The following is a 17,199-nucleotide window of genomic DNA, read 5'->3' as shown; positions in this document are numbered from 1 at the left end:
CACATTCCTGTGTTTTCTCTCAGCCTGGAAAACATATTAATCCTGGTGCTTTTACGGAAACAAAGGAACTAAGCCAGACTGTGGGGGAAAGGGTGATAAGAAGGATCCTGGAACTTAAAGAGAGCGAGCGAGAGAGAGACATTCAGAAATTGCTTTAAGGGCCATCCTGTGTCTGGGCAAGTGACGGGCACCCAGGGACACACAAGACCAAGCAGAAGCCACAGACAAATGGAGATACAAAGACTAAAAAGGACAGCTCCTCTCACCTCAGCCTATTTGTCAAGCAGGTAAAAAGAGCAAGGAAGAAAGGAGAAAATCCACTCAGCTCCAGGAACAGGACAGGACTGTGGTACTACTTTGAAACCTGGAGCTGCGGCAAACTCCCTTTGTACTGCTCACCCTCGGAAAAGAGAAAGAGAGTTGAGAGGAAAAGTAGTTCATCTAGGAAGCTGTCCTGGGACCAAACTTCAGATTTATTTTTAAACCCTCTGCCTTCCATCTCTATGAACCACAACGTAAGTGTGTAATCCTTTCTGTCTCTGTTCACATGTTTGTTTCTTTGTTGCTGATTTGAGGCAATGAAATATTAATGTTGTCATAATTTATGGGCTCAGTTTTCTCTGGAGCATCCAGAGATTCAGTTGAAACTCAGTGCAAGCATGCTGACTGGGGAACTGACTTGTATTTCCTGCTTAATTTAACTGTCTCTGCAAAGCACTGACAAATTATAGGGGCTTAAAAGCAGTAGGATTTTATTTTATTTTCCCTTCCCTGATCTCCTCCCTTTTTCTTCTCTGATCCTTCCTTTCTCCTCCCTTTGGACAAGATAGGGAAAAAGAGAGTACTCCCTTCTGTTTGCAATTAAATGATTTTCTTTCTTTTCTTCTTCCCTCCCCCTTCTGTCTTATGACCCTGCTGCCTTTCAAAGTGGATTATACAATGACGTGGAGAATGGGACCCAGTTTCACCATGCTGCTGACTTTATGGCTGGTATGTGGATCAGAACCCCACCTCCATGCTATGAAAAAAGGAAGCCATGGAGGGCGGAAATTGCCTCTGGTTTCCCAAGTCGGCAGTAGGCCAGCTCGGTTTCTGAGGCACACAGGGAGGTCTCAGGGAATAGAAAGATCCACTCCAGAAGAACCAAACCTTCAACCTCTTCAAAGAAGGAGAAATGTGCCAGTGTTGAGACTAGCTCACCCCACTGTATTGCCAGCCCCTGTGGGCATCAATAGGGCCCTGGTGAGGCCTAAGCAGAGACCAACAGTCAGGAGCTCCCCTCGTGAAATGGTCCGAGATGAGGGGTCCTTGGCTCGGTCAAGAATGTTGCGTTTCCCCTCTGGGTCCAGCTCTCCCAACGTCCTTGCCAGCTTTGCAGGAAAGAACAGGGTGTGGGTCATCTCAGCCCCTCATGCCTCTGAAGGCTACTACCGCCTCATGATGAGCCTTCTGAAGGATGATGTGTACTGTGAGCTGGCAGAGAGGCACATCCAGCAGATTGTGCTATTCCACCAAGCAGGCGAGGAAGGGGGCAAAGTACGGAGGATCACCAGTGAAGGCCAAGTCCTGGAGCAGCCCCTGGACCCCAGCCTCATCCCAAAGCTAATGAGCTTCTTGAAGTTGGAGAAGGGGAAATTTGGCATGGTGCTGTTGAAGAAGACACTGCAGGTAGAAGAACGCTACCCTTATCCAGTCAGACTAGAGGCTATGTATGAAATCATTGATCAGGGCCCCATCCGGAGGATAGAGAAGATCCGGCAGAAGGGTTTTGTCCAAAAATGTAAGGCCTCTGGTGTAGAGGGCCAAGTGGTAGAGGAGGGGAACAATGGTGGCGGAGGAGCGGGAAGGCCTAGTCTAGGCAGTGAGAAGAAGAAAGAAGACCTAAGGAGAGTACAAGTCCCACCAACCAGAGAGAGTCGGGTGAAGGTGATGAGAAAACTGGCCACCACAACAGTGACTCCTCCCCCACCTCCACCAACCCCAAGGGCCACCACCCCTCCTCTGGCTCCAGTCACAATGGTGACTCGGACCATGTCTCGGGCAGTAACTGTGGCTGCAAAGCCTACAACCACTACTGCCTTTCCGACCACCCAGAGGTCCTGGACCACCTGGATGCATATCTCCTCAGACTCCCACAGGCCCCCCACCACAGCTGAAGTGACTATGGCCAGGGTACCTTTGGCCTCAGAGAATCTCTATCCTCCACTCAGGAAGGAGCAACACAAAGAGAGGCCACAGACCACCAGGAGGCCCAGCAAGGCCACAAGCTTTGAGAGCTTCACGGTTGCCCCTTCCATCACCACCTCAGAGCACAGCACAAGGGTCAGTCCAGGCCGTTTCAAAGACAACCGCACAGACAGGCGGGAACATGGCCACCGAGACCCAAATGTGGTACCAGGTCCTCTCAAGCCAGCAAAAGGGAAACCTCCCAAAAAGAAGGCTCAGGACAAAATTCTTAGCAACGAGTATGAGGAAAAGTATGACCTCAGCCAGCCTACTGCATCTCATCTGGAAGAGGAGCTGCAGGTGATCAATATTCCCACTAAAAAAGCAAAAGAGTCTAAAAAGCATGAAAAGCCGGAGAAATCTGACAAGAAAAAAAAGATGAAGAATGAGAAACCAGACAAGCTACTAAAAAATGACAAGCAAGTGAAAAAGGACAAAGCTGAGAAAAGGAATAAGCAGGAGAAGGAGAAGAGCAAGAAGAAAAAAGCTGATAAAACTGAGCAGGATGGATACCTGAAATCCACCACAAAAGATTTCCTTCATAATCCCAAGAAGTCAGTGACTGACCTGCTGGGGTCCTTTGAAGGCAAACGGAGGCTCCTCGTAAGTAATCTTCTCCTGGGCATTGTTTTGTGGGCTGAGGCAGGGTGTGCTATTGTTTGGGCTGTTGTTTTCATAAAATCACTTTGCTAGATGCCAGACTGTGGCTGAACCTGTACCACAACAAGAAAGTCAGATTTGTCATGAAAGTGTAGCCAGACCAGTACCCTTTGTTGGTTTAGATACTCTATGACACTTTGTCCACAGACTCATGGTCCAGGGTAGAGTCAATGGCTAGGACTTGAGATACAAGTGAAGGGAAGCACCTGTGGTCAGCTATTTCCAAACTTGTCAGTAGGCTTCCCCATTCTTATGGTCCTCTTCCAAGGTCTATTTCTGGAAGAGCTATCTTTTTCCCAGTTCAAAAGATAGGAAAAGAATGAAGCAGTTCTTAGAATGGAATACATTGACTGTAGTTATATCTCCTTGAGCTTAAGAAACAGAAGCCTGTGTATGGGGGAAATGGCAGGGTTCCTCTTTTCCCTGCTAACTGTATTTTCATCATGAAAAACTTCAAAGGAAAAGCAGCCTTGGTGGGGAGCAAGCATGAGTGAGAGTGAGAAACGGTTCTTGTTGGTAGGACCTTCATGAATACTTGTAAAACCAGCTGACAGAATTATTCTCCCTTTAAAGGTTGCCTCTCATCACTTCCAAGCTACCAGTAATAAACCAAAGGAATGGAGAGTGGAGAACTGGGCTGATTGCTCCAATTTCTAGTACTCTGAGGCCCCATAAAATGAACATACGCATGTATGTTCACATGTGTGTATTTATGCACATTTGTCTATATGAAAAAGACAGACAAGCAGTCTTTACTTTAGCTTGTCTTTACTTTAGCTTTGTCTGCAATACTGATTACTGATAATCCTGAGCAAGTCATAGATCCAACTCAGTAATCCTCTCTCTTGGCCACTATGGGGTCTAGTTAAACCTAAGGAGGGCTTTGAGCAGGAATCAGCCCCATCCTAAAGTGAGGGCTTCTTTCTGAACCACCTTCTTCCTTATTTTAGTGCCTCAAGATTTCTACTCCTAGCTTATTAATGCTGCCCTTTTACTCTAAGCTGTCAAGGAGAAAAAGATTGTAATATAATTAATTCAAAATACAAGATCAGTAAATTGACTCAACTGCAATTAATAACAACAACGTTGGTCAGGAATGATTCTCTCAGATACCTGCATGGGAGGGAGCCATCATGTGCCACTAAGAACAGCACTCATCCTGCTGAAGGCACAAGGCGACCCCTTGCCCTGAGTCCCCATCAAAAGAGATAGTGACTCTTCTCTCAAGGCTTTTCTCAGGTGGCATCTTTTGAGTTTTCAGTCTGGGCTATGTTTGGATTAAGGACCTGGGAAGAGAGACTCTGTTGTCCACTGATCTTTAGTGGCTTCCGAAAACTTAAATGTGCATTTGAAATGTTATTCATTTAGCCAACAGGGCAAGCAAAGTCTGCTCATGGTTAGGATTAACCAGAGGGGGGGAAAAAATCACGGGTAAAATGCCAGAAATGTAATTGTGCACCCTCTGGCAAATACTTTCATTGCCCCTGGTGTGTGAATCAAAAGAAAAGGGTTTGCACTACCATATCCTTGATATGAGTCATGCCTTTTTTTCCTCCCTTCTTCTCTTCACTTACTTAGTGAAAGCCCAGCTGGGCCTTTTCTGCTTTTAATGTATCCTTCATCATAAATTTATAGCAAATGAAATGCAAATGACAGCTTCTGCTGATGTCATGTGAGTCAAAGCAGAAACAAGCTGCAATTGCTTTTGGCAACGTTGGCTCTTTGGGGCCAGCAAGAGAACAAGGTTTGTTATTAGAAAGCACCAAGGGGAGGCATTGCAGTCTGGCTGTCCCCATGTTCCCTAGTCAGACATTTGTTTTCTGAAGAGCTAACTTTTTTTTTTTTTTGAATGATGACTAAAGTAAGAATGGAATTGGAAAAGAAAAGATGGGGTAAAGATGATAAAAAATCAAAAGGTGAACAAAAAAGAGTCTTTTTCACCAGACTGAGTGAAAACTTGTGTTTTTGGGTGAAAGATTTTTTGGATGACATTTATCCTTTGTCCAGAGGCATATTTAAGGTATGGCAGGTATGGCATGTGGTCTGGGTCCCTGTTGAGGAGGGGGTGCCAGTGAGCAGTTTCTATTAACCATTGACTCTTCCATGGCCAGCTGTGAAAGCATCCAGCAATTTAAAACTAATTACCATGAGCTCTACTTTCTGTAGATATGCCGCTGCCCTTTTTCTACTTATTTTTCCTATCAAGCTAGCTGATGTTATTCAGGAAGTTCAGGGGTTCAATTAATATTCATAAAGCCTTAGCATTCTCCAAGCTGCTCAAGGGCTGACCATATTTCCTCTAAATGGTCTCAATTTAACCCAATGTGCACAAACTTTAATGAGGTTTCCTGTAATTGTACAGGTCTTTCAGCAATTCTTTCCAGCTTTGCAGTAACCTGGGGCCTAACTACAATTTAGGAACTCTGGTGGCATAATGCCAAAGGCTTTTGACTGCTAACCAGAAGGCTGGCAGTTCAAACCCACCAGCCACTCCTCGGAAGAAAGACTGGGCAGTTTACTTCCTTAGAGATACCACCTTGGAAACTCAACTGACTCGACGGCAGTGAGTTTGGCTTTTTGGTAACTACAATTTATCATAAACCACCGTGCTTTGCATTTACTTATAGCATTCTTTAGTTGTGGGAAAAAAAGAAATCATATAATCATTACTTTACTAATTACTTAGAGAAATACTGGTGATGATGGTATAGTTTATGATTGAGTGAATGGTATCACAGAGACTTTCAAAGAAGCTACAGGTGGACTCAGTGTTCTGTACTTAAGTCAGAATTAAATTCTTCAAACCATTTCCTCTCACTTTGTACAAAAAGAAGGGCATATCCTGCAAGGGGCATGGTAAGAATTTTGTGGTTTTAATTCTCTCAACAACCCCATGAGAAAAGACTTTTTAAACCCCATTTTATAGATGAGGAAATAGAGATTAGGGAGGTTGAGGAATTGCCCAAGATGTATAGTTAATATGTGGCAAAGCTAGTATTAGAACTCAGATCTGCTTGATTTTAAAGCACATACTCCAGCCATTGTCCATCTGCCTTTCTGTGGGGATAAGCTTCCTGTCGGGAAGTGTCATGAAGTGAAGGGGGAACCTAGATATCATCCTGTTATTAAATAAATCTGCACATTTCAAAATTCATTTTCAGCCTTGACTTATTTGGATAAATGGTAAAATATATTGTCAACATTTTGTGCTACAAATGTGGACTTTCTGCCTTTAATACCCAGCTAGTTGTCTGCACCTCAAATCTCTGGCTCTTCCAGCAGTCAGTCAAGGACAATGGATTGAATCCCAGTTAACCTAATCCTTCCAAAGGCATGATGTCAGTATGGGGTTGACTATGGTGCACTAAAGCACTAGCCTATACAGAATACAGCTGACAAAAGTCATCATTTTGGACTCTGAGATTAATCAACTCATCAGTCAAGAGGCTTCATAGTTCTGAACTGTGTAAATTCAGGTGCAAGTTTAAGCACTCTTTAGAGACTGACTCTCCTGTAATTCAAGTGAGTTGATATTTTGAATCTCACTTCGGAAATCTGGATGTTGAGACAACAATCTACTTACTTGGTTTAATTTAGAAAAGGATTAAAAACTCTGCCTTAGTAGCTTGAATGTTCTTTTCTGTGTACTGTAAAAATCTAATGTGTTGAGCCTAAAACCAAAATCAGTTGCCTTATCAATTCCAACTCATGGTGACCCCATGTGTGTTAGAGTGCAACTAGACTCCATAAGGTTTTAAATGGCTGAATTTATTGAAGTAGATATCCAGACTTTTTCTAAGGCCTCTCTGGGTAGACTCAAGTCATCAGCCTTTCAGGAAGCAGCTGAGCATGTTAACTGTTTGCATCATTCAGGGACTCTAGGGCTTAACACAGTACTTAGAATAATCACAGGCTGAAAATACCTTCCCACGTAGCATCTTCCTGTTTCTGCTTGCTTCCTTTATGAATGTAAACTGGCTTCATTATCTTCTGAGGCTCACTGAACTAACAAACCAGTTGGAACAGAAACATGAAAAAAAACACAACACAATTTTAAATGCATGATACATTCCCTCATTTATTGCCACCAAACTGGAAAGAGGCCAAGCACAACTGTCAGATAATAATGTTTACTGCAAAGTTCTAGGATGCTCTTTTCAGGAAGAGGCAACTGGAAATGGTTTTCATTTTAAACACTGTTTGAAATACTGCCAAACTAAGGAATGAATGTGACAGAGATGTCAATACACAGGGAAACAGTCTCTGAAATGTATACAGAGGAACAGCCTGTTCTATTTTTCCTGATACAAAGTCAAGGAGCAGATGAAATGTAAGGGAAAGGATCTTTGCCACTAGTGAGCTGTGTCTAGATATTTATAACCAGGGACCACCGTGAGCCCCTCTCCTCTCCTCTGGCTATGGAGTGATCTATGTAACTTAAGGAACATGGGCCAACATTTGTGTTTCTAGCATCATGGGGCCCAGTGAAAGAGCCTGGGACTTCAGCTCCTTAAGGGACTTAAACTCTTGTTAGGGTGGTGTGACATAAAATAAAAGATAATAAATCAAGGAAATCTAGAAGTTCCAAGTGAGTAGTATAAACTCACTCACTGCCATCAAGTAAGATCCAACTCATAGCAACCTCCTTGGGTTTCTGAGGCTGTGTCACTACAGAAGTAGATTGCCCAGTCTTTATTCCAAGTGAATAGTATACAAAAAACCCAAAGTTACTGACTTTGAGTCGGATCCGACTCATAGCGACCCCTTCTTGGGTTTCTGAAGCAATATCGCTACGGAAATAGATTGCCCAATCTTCCTTCTGAGGAGTGTTTGGTGAGTATGAACAGCCAGACTTCCAGTTAGCAGTGAGTAGTACAGACAATTAAAAAAAAAAAAAAAGTTACTGTTGCATCAGCTCTGAATCATGGTTACCTCTTGTGTGTCAAAGTACAGCTATGCTCCATAGGGTTTTCAATGACTGAATTTTTGGAAATAGATCAACAGAACTTTGCTCCAAAGTGCCTCTGAGTGGACTCAGATTTTCAACCTTTTGATTAGCAGCCAAGTGCATTAATTATTTATGCCACCCAGGGACTCCATAAATGATGGTGGAGTTGTTGTTAAATGCCTGGACTCAGTGTCGACTCATACTGACTCCTGGTGACAGAGTAGAACTTCCCCATAGGAATGTCTAGGCTTAATGTTTATGGAAGCAGATTGCCGAGTCTTTCTCCAGTGGAAATATTGGATGAGTTCAAATCATCAACCTTTTGGTTAGCAGCTGAGCATTTAACCATTGCACCAACAGGGCCCCTTCTACACACAATAAAAACCAAAACCAAACTCATTGTCATCAAGTTGGATCCGACTAATAGCACCCTCTCTTTGGGTTTCTGAGTTGGTATCTCTATGGAAGCAGATTGCCCAGTCTTCCTTCCCAGGAGTGGCTGGTGGGTTTGAGCAGCCATCCTTCTGGTTAACAGTCAAATGCCTTAGGCACTATGCCACCAGAGCTCCTACAGACAATTTAAAAATTAATAATAACAACTTCACTGCCGTGGAGTCAGATCCAACTCATAGCAATCCCTCCTTGGGTTTCTGAGGCAGTATCACTATGGAAGTAGATTGCCTAGTCTTCTTTTCCAGGAGTGGCTGGTGGATTTGAACCACCAGCCTTCTGGTTAGCAGTCAAATGCCTTAGGCACTACACCACCAGAGCTCCCACAGACAATAAGAACTGTAATTAAAAGAAAGAAGTAATCATTGTGGGCTAGAAAAGAGATAAAGATAATGTTGCACTTGAGGAATGACTCAGAGTCAGATAATGTGAAGTAGATGAGGAGGGATTGCTAGGTGAAGGAGGTGGTACGGGCAGTGGCAGAGAAAGGAATGTAGGTGAACTATCTAGAGGCACCATCTTTGTTTGGTGCTTGAGTGTGCATCGCCTGTTCACATATATTTTTTCACAATAACCTTATGAATTTGGAAGAGAAGTTGTTCCATTTTAAAGATGAGAAAGCTGAGGTACATAAGATTAAGTGGGTTTCTGAAGGCTACAAATTAGACAGAGGTTGAACTAGGAATAAAATGGAGGCCTTCTGATTTTGACTGCAGTCACCCTTTTTCTGGTGACACTCTGCCAAAGATTCCTTTCATTTCATAATTTAAACCAGTCTGGTTGTATGGGGTGAAGGGTTGTGTAAGGTAGGAGTAGGATAAAATGTTAGCAAGAGAGAGATTGTGACAGATAGTGTGTGGAAGGTCAGAGGTGAGAAAATGAGTCATACAAAATGAATGTTACCTCACCAGTAGGTTAAGGCATCTTAGGGCCAAGACCCTGAGGTGAAAATAAACATCAGAGACCTTTATTGATTTATGTCAGATTCCCAATGGGTATCCATGGCATAAAGCTACTGTTTGCAGAACTACAGGGGAGGAGCTACATAGAATAGGGTAAAGTTATGTGAATTTCTTAACTGTGCACAAGGGGAAGAAGACTAGAGGGACTGTCTTATTATGGTCTGTCTGAGAGCTGTAAGAATTCATGTCAGAGTATAAGATAAATGAAATGGGGGTTATGAATGGTTTTGAATTTATAGAGCCAGGTAATTATCAGTGATCTAGCTAGCACCTGGGCAGGTGTGCTGCAGGGAATCCTCAAAATATATTCTAAGTATAAGCTTATGCTTAACTTAGAATTAGCCACTACCACTAGTTACCACTGAGTTGATTCTGACTCATGGTGTGACCCTATGTGTGTGAAAGTAGATTTTGCTCCATAAGGTTTTCAATGATTAATTTTTTTCTGAAGCAGATCACCAGGGCTTTTCTTCAGGGCACCTCTGGGTGGATTCGACCTCCACCCTTGTAGTTAGCAGCCATGAGTATTAACCATGTGCCCCACCCAGGGACTTCTAGTTCAGAATAATAATAAAAAAAAAAAGCTATTGCTGTTGAGTCAATTCTGACTTATGGCTAGAGAGTGTGAGATTATTAACAGTAAATATTTTCCTCTTACATTTGTTTTTGACTGTCTTATGTTTTCATTTAAACACTCATTTTATTTATTTTAAAATAATGTGTTTATGAACAAAGATCAGCCAAAAATAAAAACCTAAAATACGCTAAGTGAAAATAAAACTCCAAGATTTGGCTACCCTCAAAGCCTGAAGAAATATTTTTAAATTTTATATAGCTAATTAAAACAAACAACCAAATCAAAATTGCCATTTTTTTTTTTTACAATCATCTTACATCTTTTTTAACGGCTAAGGCCAACTGACTAGAAGAAGTCCATATTTGTGTCTGTTCCAAAGAAAGCCCAAAAGAATGCAGAAATTATCAAACAATACCATTAATATTACATGCAAGTCAAATTTTGCTGAAGATAACTAAAAACTGGTTGAAACAGTACATCAACAGGGAAATGCTAGAAATTCAAGCTAGATTCAGAAAAGAACATGAAATGAAGGACATCATTGCTGATGTTTGATGGATCTTGGTTGAAAACAGAGCATACCACAAAGATGTTTACCTGTGTTTTATTGATTATGCAAAGGCATGTGACTGTTTGGATCTGCCAAAGGGGCAAGGAGGCCACATCTTCTGACCTCTTCTAACCCCGCAAAAGAAAGAATCACCATCAGTAGCCCAAAGCCTATTCCTGTGAGGTCAAACATGCTGCCTCCATCCAGCTCTTTCACCAATCCTGACACCAACTGCTCCTCCTGCAGCACCTACCATCTCTCTGCTGGGTTCAGTAATTTTCTTCAATGGCCAGACAGAACTCACAGATTATGAGGTTTATTAGGGAAACAACAGGCTACAATTTAAGTTCAAGAACGTGTTCAGTCTCTCTCAGCCTGCCATCTCTCAGCTGACAGTCTCTCTCCCAGCAGTGCTTGTCTCTTGGTGTCTCTCTCTCTCTCGCTCTCTCAGCAGTGCATGTCTCTCAGTGTCTCTCTCAGCAGTTTGTGTCTCTCACATCTCTCTCTCAGCAATGTGTGTCTCTCACATCCCTCAACCAGCAGTGAGAGATTTCTTCTGTCTCTAGGAGGGCTCCTTTTGAACCTGGCAGAGTGACCAAACTAACCAATCCCAACATCAGAATTCTAAACACCTGAGAGAGAGCGAACTTTCCAAAAAGTTACTTTATCCTGCTCCCAAGAGAAATACCCCAGGTGGATAACTTTAACAATCAGGAGCTGCTCAGTTGCACATGGCAAATTCCACCAAGGCGTTTACAAAGACTTACAGCTTGAAAAGCCACACTATATAATTTACTACACCACAGGATCATTACAATTTATAGATAACATTTTGAAAAATGGGAATTCCAGAACTAAATTGTGCTTCTGTGGAACCTGTCCATAGACCAAGAGGCAGTCATTGGAACAGAACAAGGGGATACTGCATGGTTTAAAATCAGGGAAGTTGTGTGTCAGGGTTGTATCTTGTCATCACACTTATTCAATCTGTATGTTAAGCAAATAATCAGAGAAACTGGACTACACAAAGAAGAACGTGGAGGATTGGAGGAAGACTTATTAAGAACCTATGAAATTCAAATGACATAACCTTGATTGCTGAAAGAGAGGATGACTTGAAGCACTTACTGATGAAGACCAAAGACTAAAGCCTTCAGTATGGATTATACCTCAACATCAAGAAAATAAGAATCCTCACAACTAGACCAATAAGCAACATCAAAATAAATGGAGAAAAGATTGAAGTTGTCAAGGAATTCATTTTACTTAGATCCACAATTAATACCCATGGGAGCAAACCAAAAAAAAAAAAAAAAACCAAACTCACTGCTGTTGAGTCAAATCAAAAGGGTGAATCTCCTACAAAAGACCTCTTTAAAATGTTAAGAAGCAGAGGTGTCATAAGCCATGATATTTTCAATCTCCTCAGAGGTGAAAGCTAGACAATGAATAAGGAAGACAGAAGAATAAATGATGGCTTTGAAGTACGGTGTTGGTGAAGATCATTAAATATATCATGGACTGCCAGAAGAACAAAGAAATCAGTCTTGGAAAAAGTATAGCCAGAATGCTCCTTAGAAGGCAGGATGGGGAGACTTCACCATGTGTACTTTGGACAGGTTATCAGGAAAGAACAGTCCCTAGAGAAGGACCATGCTCGTAAACTAGAGAGAGGCTCAGCAAAAAAGAGGAAGGCACTCAATTACATGGATTGACACAGTGACTACAACAATGGGATCCAGCATAGTAAAGACTGTGAGCACGACACAGTACTGAGCAGTGTTTCATTCTGTTGCACAATGAGTCAGGACGAACTCAACAGCACCTAATGCACAAACACAAATATGAATAAATGTGTAAATTTGAGGAAGTCATATTTTTTTCCCTTTGAGAAATTACATTTCTAAAACAAGTACTTCCTACTCAGCATGTCCATCTGAACATACATATAAGCATGGAACCAACTTAACAACACCTCACACACACACACACATACAAATATGAATAAATGAATAAATTTGGATAAGCAATTATTATTTTTTTCCCCTGGGAAATTATGTTTCTAAAACAAGCATTTCCTACTCACCATGCCCATCTGAATAGTCATATATACAAAAATAAAAGATAAGCTATATCATTTCTAATTAAAATAAATAATGGAGAAAATAACTTCATCCTGAAAACCTTTGTTAATGTTCTACTCTAAGGCCATTGAACACATCTTCATTTCCATGAGGGATAACATCATGCATAAAGAAGTCTTGGGAGGGAAAGCCCACATGCAGCATTAAACACATCTCTGACAGAGAAAAATAAGCAGCAGGGAGAAGTTGGCACCAGCGCTACTAAGTATTTTTGATAACGTATCTGGAAGAGGTTTAACAACATGGTGTCTTCCCCTCAGAAAAATTCCAGACTGGGTGGTGCAAATTGTTAACACACTGAGCTGCTAACTGAAATGTTAGGGTTTTGAATCCGCTCAGAAGCACCTCAGAAGAAAAACCTCACAAACTATTTTTATAAAAATTAAGCCATTGAAAACCCTATGGAGCACACTTCTACTCTAGCACATACGGTATTGCCACGAGATAGTTGTTTTTACAGCAACTGGCACTGGTACTGGTATTAGCCACAAACCGCTGAAATATTTTATAAGGCTAGATGGGTAAGTAGAAAAGTACCTTATAAATTAGTATGTGGTCAAATATAAGAAAATGTTTAAGGAAAAGTAATTAAAAGAGGCTTGCTTATGAGCTTAGTGGTGAATCAAGAAAGGGTAAGTAGACAGTGCTTACTGCAAACATTAGCCCAGTTAGCTGGTGTCATCGGGAGGGGCTAGAAAAATAAAATTCACATCTCTCCACTTCCAAAGTGGAAAGCACCATGCCCACTCACTCATGGCATATGGTACACAGTTCTGGTTTCAGCTCATGAAAAATCTGGTGATATTGGAGAAGGCTCAAAAAAAGTCACTAAAAGTCGAGGACGTTTATATTAGGCTGGCTCAAAAACATGGAGACATTCTTAGAGAGAAGGTTCAAGAGGATCTCTAAAATATAGGAGTATCCTCATTTTTATGCAAAATAACAAAATAAATATTTTCCCAGATGGCTAGTGACTGAAACACCTCTTTCGATTTCTCTCTTCCCCCTTGTTCCCCAGAAAAAGGCAGGGGCTATGACTGTAGAAGAGCTAAGGCCTTCTCAGGTTGAAAGATAAGAGACTAAATAAAAAATATGAGGCCTAAATTGGAGAGAAGGCTGGACTGACTGAAAGAACCAAAAACTATCCTCCAATATCAAAAGCTGTTCACTGGGCATTCCAAATAAGCATGTCATGACAATGAATATTTTCTATGACAAAACATAGGCCATAAAACCGTCCTAAAAACTCTCCCCAAGAGTGCCTAGATAAAATACTCTAAGCCATAGAATGTCCCATAGTATGCAAGGCATGCACATGAAACACTCTGAACCCTGTTTAACAAGAAATGGCAATAGTAACCACATAATCTGAATGTCTGATCAGCCAGTCGGGACAAGAAAGATCAAATGAAGGAAGGGAGAAAATATTTGTTGAACACTTATTATACTGTAAGCTTACAACAGCTTTGCAAAATAAATCTTCCTACTACAGAGTTCACAAACAAGAAAACCGAGACACAGGGAAATGAAGTAATGAAGGTAAATAGTGGAAGTGAGTGAAAAACTCCAAGCTGTCTGGTACCACTGGGAAAGGAAAAAAAAAAAAAAACTTTTTAAAATAATCTTTCTTGGCCCTAATTTTGCTAACTACCCAGCAGAATAGGCAGTGGTTTGGACATCAGTCACCAGCAGCCCTCTGTTCTAAATCATTCACTCAGCTTTTACCTTTATGTGAAACTATCACTGTTATTTAATCTATGCTTGCCTTCACCCACCTCCAGCTGATCACTGCTCCTAAGGCTGAAAACAACATGTATGTGCAACAGCGAGATGAGTATCTGGAAAGTTTCTGCAAAATGGCCACCAGGAAAATCTCCGTGATCACCATCTTCGGCCCTGTCAACAACAGCACCATGAAAATCGACCACTTTCAGCTAGGTTCTCTTAAAAAAATTTTTGTTGTCTTTCTCATATCTGGGGGGAGATAAACTTTATGAGAAGGGTAGAGTGGGGTGGGGAACCAAAAGGGGAATTCAGATGACCGGACGACCTTTTTGCCCTGCAGTAAAACAGGTCAGTTTGCTTACCTATTTATAAAACCATGCAGAGATTTTTCTGGTTTAAGTTTCAGTGCTGAAAAACATAAAAATATGTGAACACTCTATGGTTTAAAGGTCAGTAAGATAGACAAAAGCAAGAGAAGCAATACAATGGGAGGAGAACCAGTGAGGTATTGAGCCAATTTCTTTTGGATCCAGAGTCTTCTTGCCTGTGAGCAACACCACCTTGTCCTCCCACAGGTGACTCATGCACAGATGTGGGGACCTGCCAGACCCTTGGAAGTGCTCAACTTCTGGCAAGGCTGGGAGGGTGTTAACCAGGGCTGAGAGAAACTGTTAAGTGAAAAGTCTCTGAAAATATGGATTGAACCGCGCCTGAGTCCTTTTGGAAAGCAGAAGAACTTGGCTGAATTTAGAATGCTCACAATTTTTCGTATTAATGATGCATAGGAGATGCATGAAGCCTACAGCTCAGCATTGAGCAGCTGAGATCTAAGTCAGTGCAGTTCTCATGGGAACATTGCAAAACTCATTGAGAGCAGTTACACCTCGTATTCAGAAGTCCAAAGTACAATTCACATAGTTTATTTTATTTCATTTCTAGGGATATGTTCTTTTTTAAAACTTTTTTTCCTACATGCATTATCTACTTTTGTAGGCCCTGGGTGGTGTAAATGTTTAGCACACTCAGCTACTAACTGAAGGCTAGGGTCCACCCAGGGGCACCTCAGAAGAAAGATCTTGTGATCTATCTCTGAAAACTCAGCCATTGAAAACCCTACGGAGCACAGTTGTACTCTGACATAGTTCTACTTGGAAACAGTCAGAATTGATTCAACAGCAACAGATTATGACTTACATTTATTAGCTCACTTTCCCCTGAGATAAATCCAAAGGAAAATAAATAGCATCCTTTCTAATGTCCCATCATAAATCACTGTGTATCAGTGACTGGTTTACCTGTGAACACAACGGGGCATTCATTCTTCTGCTGTATATATATGTTTGAGGAAGAGAATGAAAAAGGAAAGTGTCCTTGACAAAAACAGCAGCAACAATAAAAGTCATTCACTCATACAAAACGCAAAGAGAGGTTCTGAAGTCTAAGTAAGAGTTCAAATCCAGAGCCACGATTTATTTGCTGTATGGCCTTAGGTAAGTCACCTTCTAGTCTCAGCCTAGAGGATGTTCATTTCTATTTCACAGGCTCTGGCGAAGACTACACGATATAATGTATGCAAATGCCTGTCACATTGTAGGCACTCATTAGGTGAATGTTATTATTGTGGTCAGTTGATTAGACAAGTATGGAGGTCAATGAGCAGTCACTGGGACAGCCAAACCCAAACCAAATCAATTGCTGTGAAGTTAACTCTGACTCATGATAACCCCATGTGTGCAGAGTAGAGATATGCTCATTAGGGTTTTTATGGCTGTGGCATTTCAGAAGCAGATCCCCAGACCTTTCTTCCAAGGTACCTTTGGCAGTTCAAACTGCCAACCTTACAGCTAGTAGCCAATTCTTAACCATTTGCACTATTCAGGGACTCTTCCACAAGAACTAGAGCACTTAAAATGGCAAAATATTGTACTTGCTTTCTCCTAATCATAACATGTTTACCCATGAGCCCTTACAACTGCCTTCCAAGGTCAGTCTGCTTTACTATAACTGGTGATAAAATTGAACCCCAAGAAACTAACACTAAGAGGCCAAATATTTAGTGGTTAACTGGGATTCAAACCATTTGCTTTCTGGATTTTCAAATAGTAGCATAAGCCAGTGAGCTTAATTATATTCCAGATGTCTAGAAAGGAAGTAAATATTCAATCAGGCACAGAGACTGGCACTAGCTGGTGATGAAAGCCATCCTTGACCAGGTATTCCCAGTGTCGCATGTGTTACTCACCAGCCCTTACACAAAGTATTCTCATTCCTTATTTCAGAGAAGTTTGGAAAAATAACTATATCTTCCACCTCAAACTTTATATTTTCCTAACTATTATAAGCATCTGGTGTTGACTTGGCAAATTTGATAGCATAATACCACTGTTTTCTGGACATCTAGATTGAGTATGAATTATAGAGGAGCTGAGGTTCTCTTTTCTGCCTATTGTAAATCAGGTATTATGATTTGAGTGTTTGCCTCGCTGACTGGCAGTCTGGACTGGACTTGGAAGCCTTTCACTTACTCATCTAATTCCTGAAAGGCCTTTCTTTTCTTGTGTCATGTCCCAGGTTAGCCTTATGGGAAAGGCTGTAGCATTTTGGGCCAAAGCTGACAGTCAGCCATGGGAAAATAAGAATTGGCATGCATTATGGTCTCATTGAACCAAACTCCAGCCTTGACCAGTTTTCAGCTGGAAATCTATCAGATGGCCTTACTTTCTTTAAAAATAAATCAAGTACTCTCTGCTCTTCTAGACTTTTACTGGGCCTTGATTATAGTGGCTCATAGCCAACTACAGTGTCAGCTCTACTCACCAGCTGTTCCACCTTACTCAGTGTATTTGGAACATCAGTGATGGACCTAAGAATACCAGGAAACTTATCCTAAGATTTCAGGCATTCGCCTAAAGAAAGTTATGTATGCTTTAGCAAATTCCAATGAGAGACAGCCCAGC

The 17,199-nt window shown here is 41.4% G+C and overlaps 1 protein-coding gene across 1 annotated transcript in view; it reads left to right on the top strand.

Annotated features, from left to right (window-relative positions):
• Nucleotides 1-906: 906 nt before the first annotated feature.
• CCDC80 (coiled-coil domain containing 80) overlaps nucleotides 907-17,199 on the top strand; it is a 53,526-nt gene continuing 37,233 nt past the window's right edge. Inside the window, exons 1-2 of the mRNA XM_007947432.2 lie at nucleotides 907-2,829; nucleotides 14,299-14,455. Coding sequence (XP_007945623.1) covers nucleotides 907-2,829; nucleotides 14,299-14,455 — 2,080 coding nt within the window. The remainder of the gene's footprint in view (nucleotides 2,830-14,298; nucleotides 14,456-17,199) is intronic.

Source organism: Orycteropus afer, unplaced genomic scaffold, assembly GCF_000298275.1.
Source record: "Orycteropus afer afer isolate SDZICR_OR568_19922 unplaced genomic scaffold, OryAfe1.0 scaffold00184, whole genome shotgun sequence".
Lineage (NCBI taxonomy): Eukaryota > Metazoa > Chordata > Mammalia > Tubulidentata > Orycteropodidae > Orycteropus > Orycteropus afer.
This window is presented reverse-complemented; position numbering and strand designations above follow the sequence as displayed.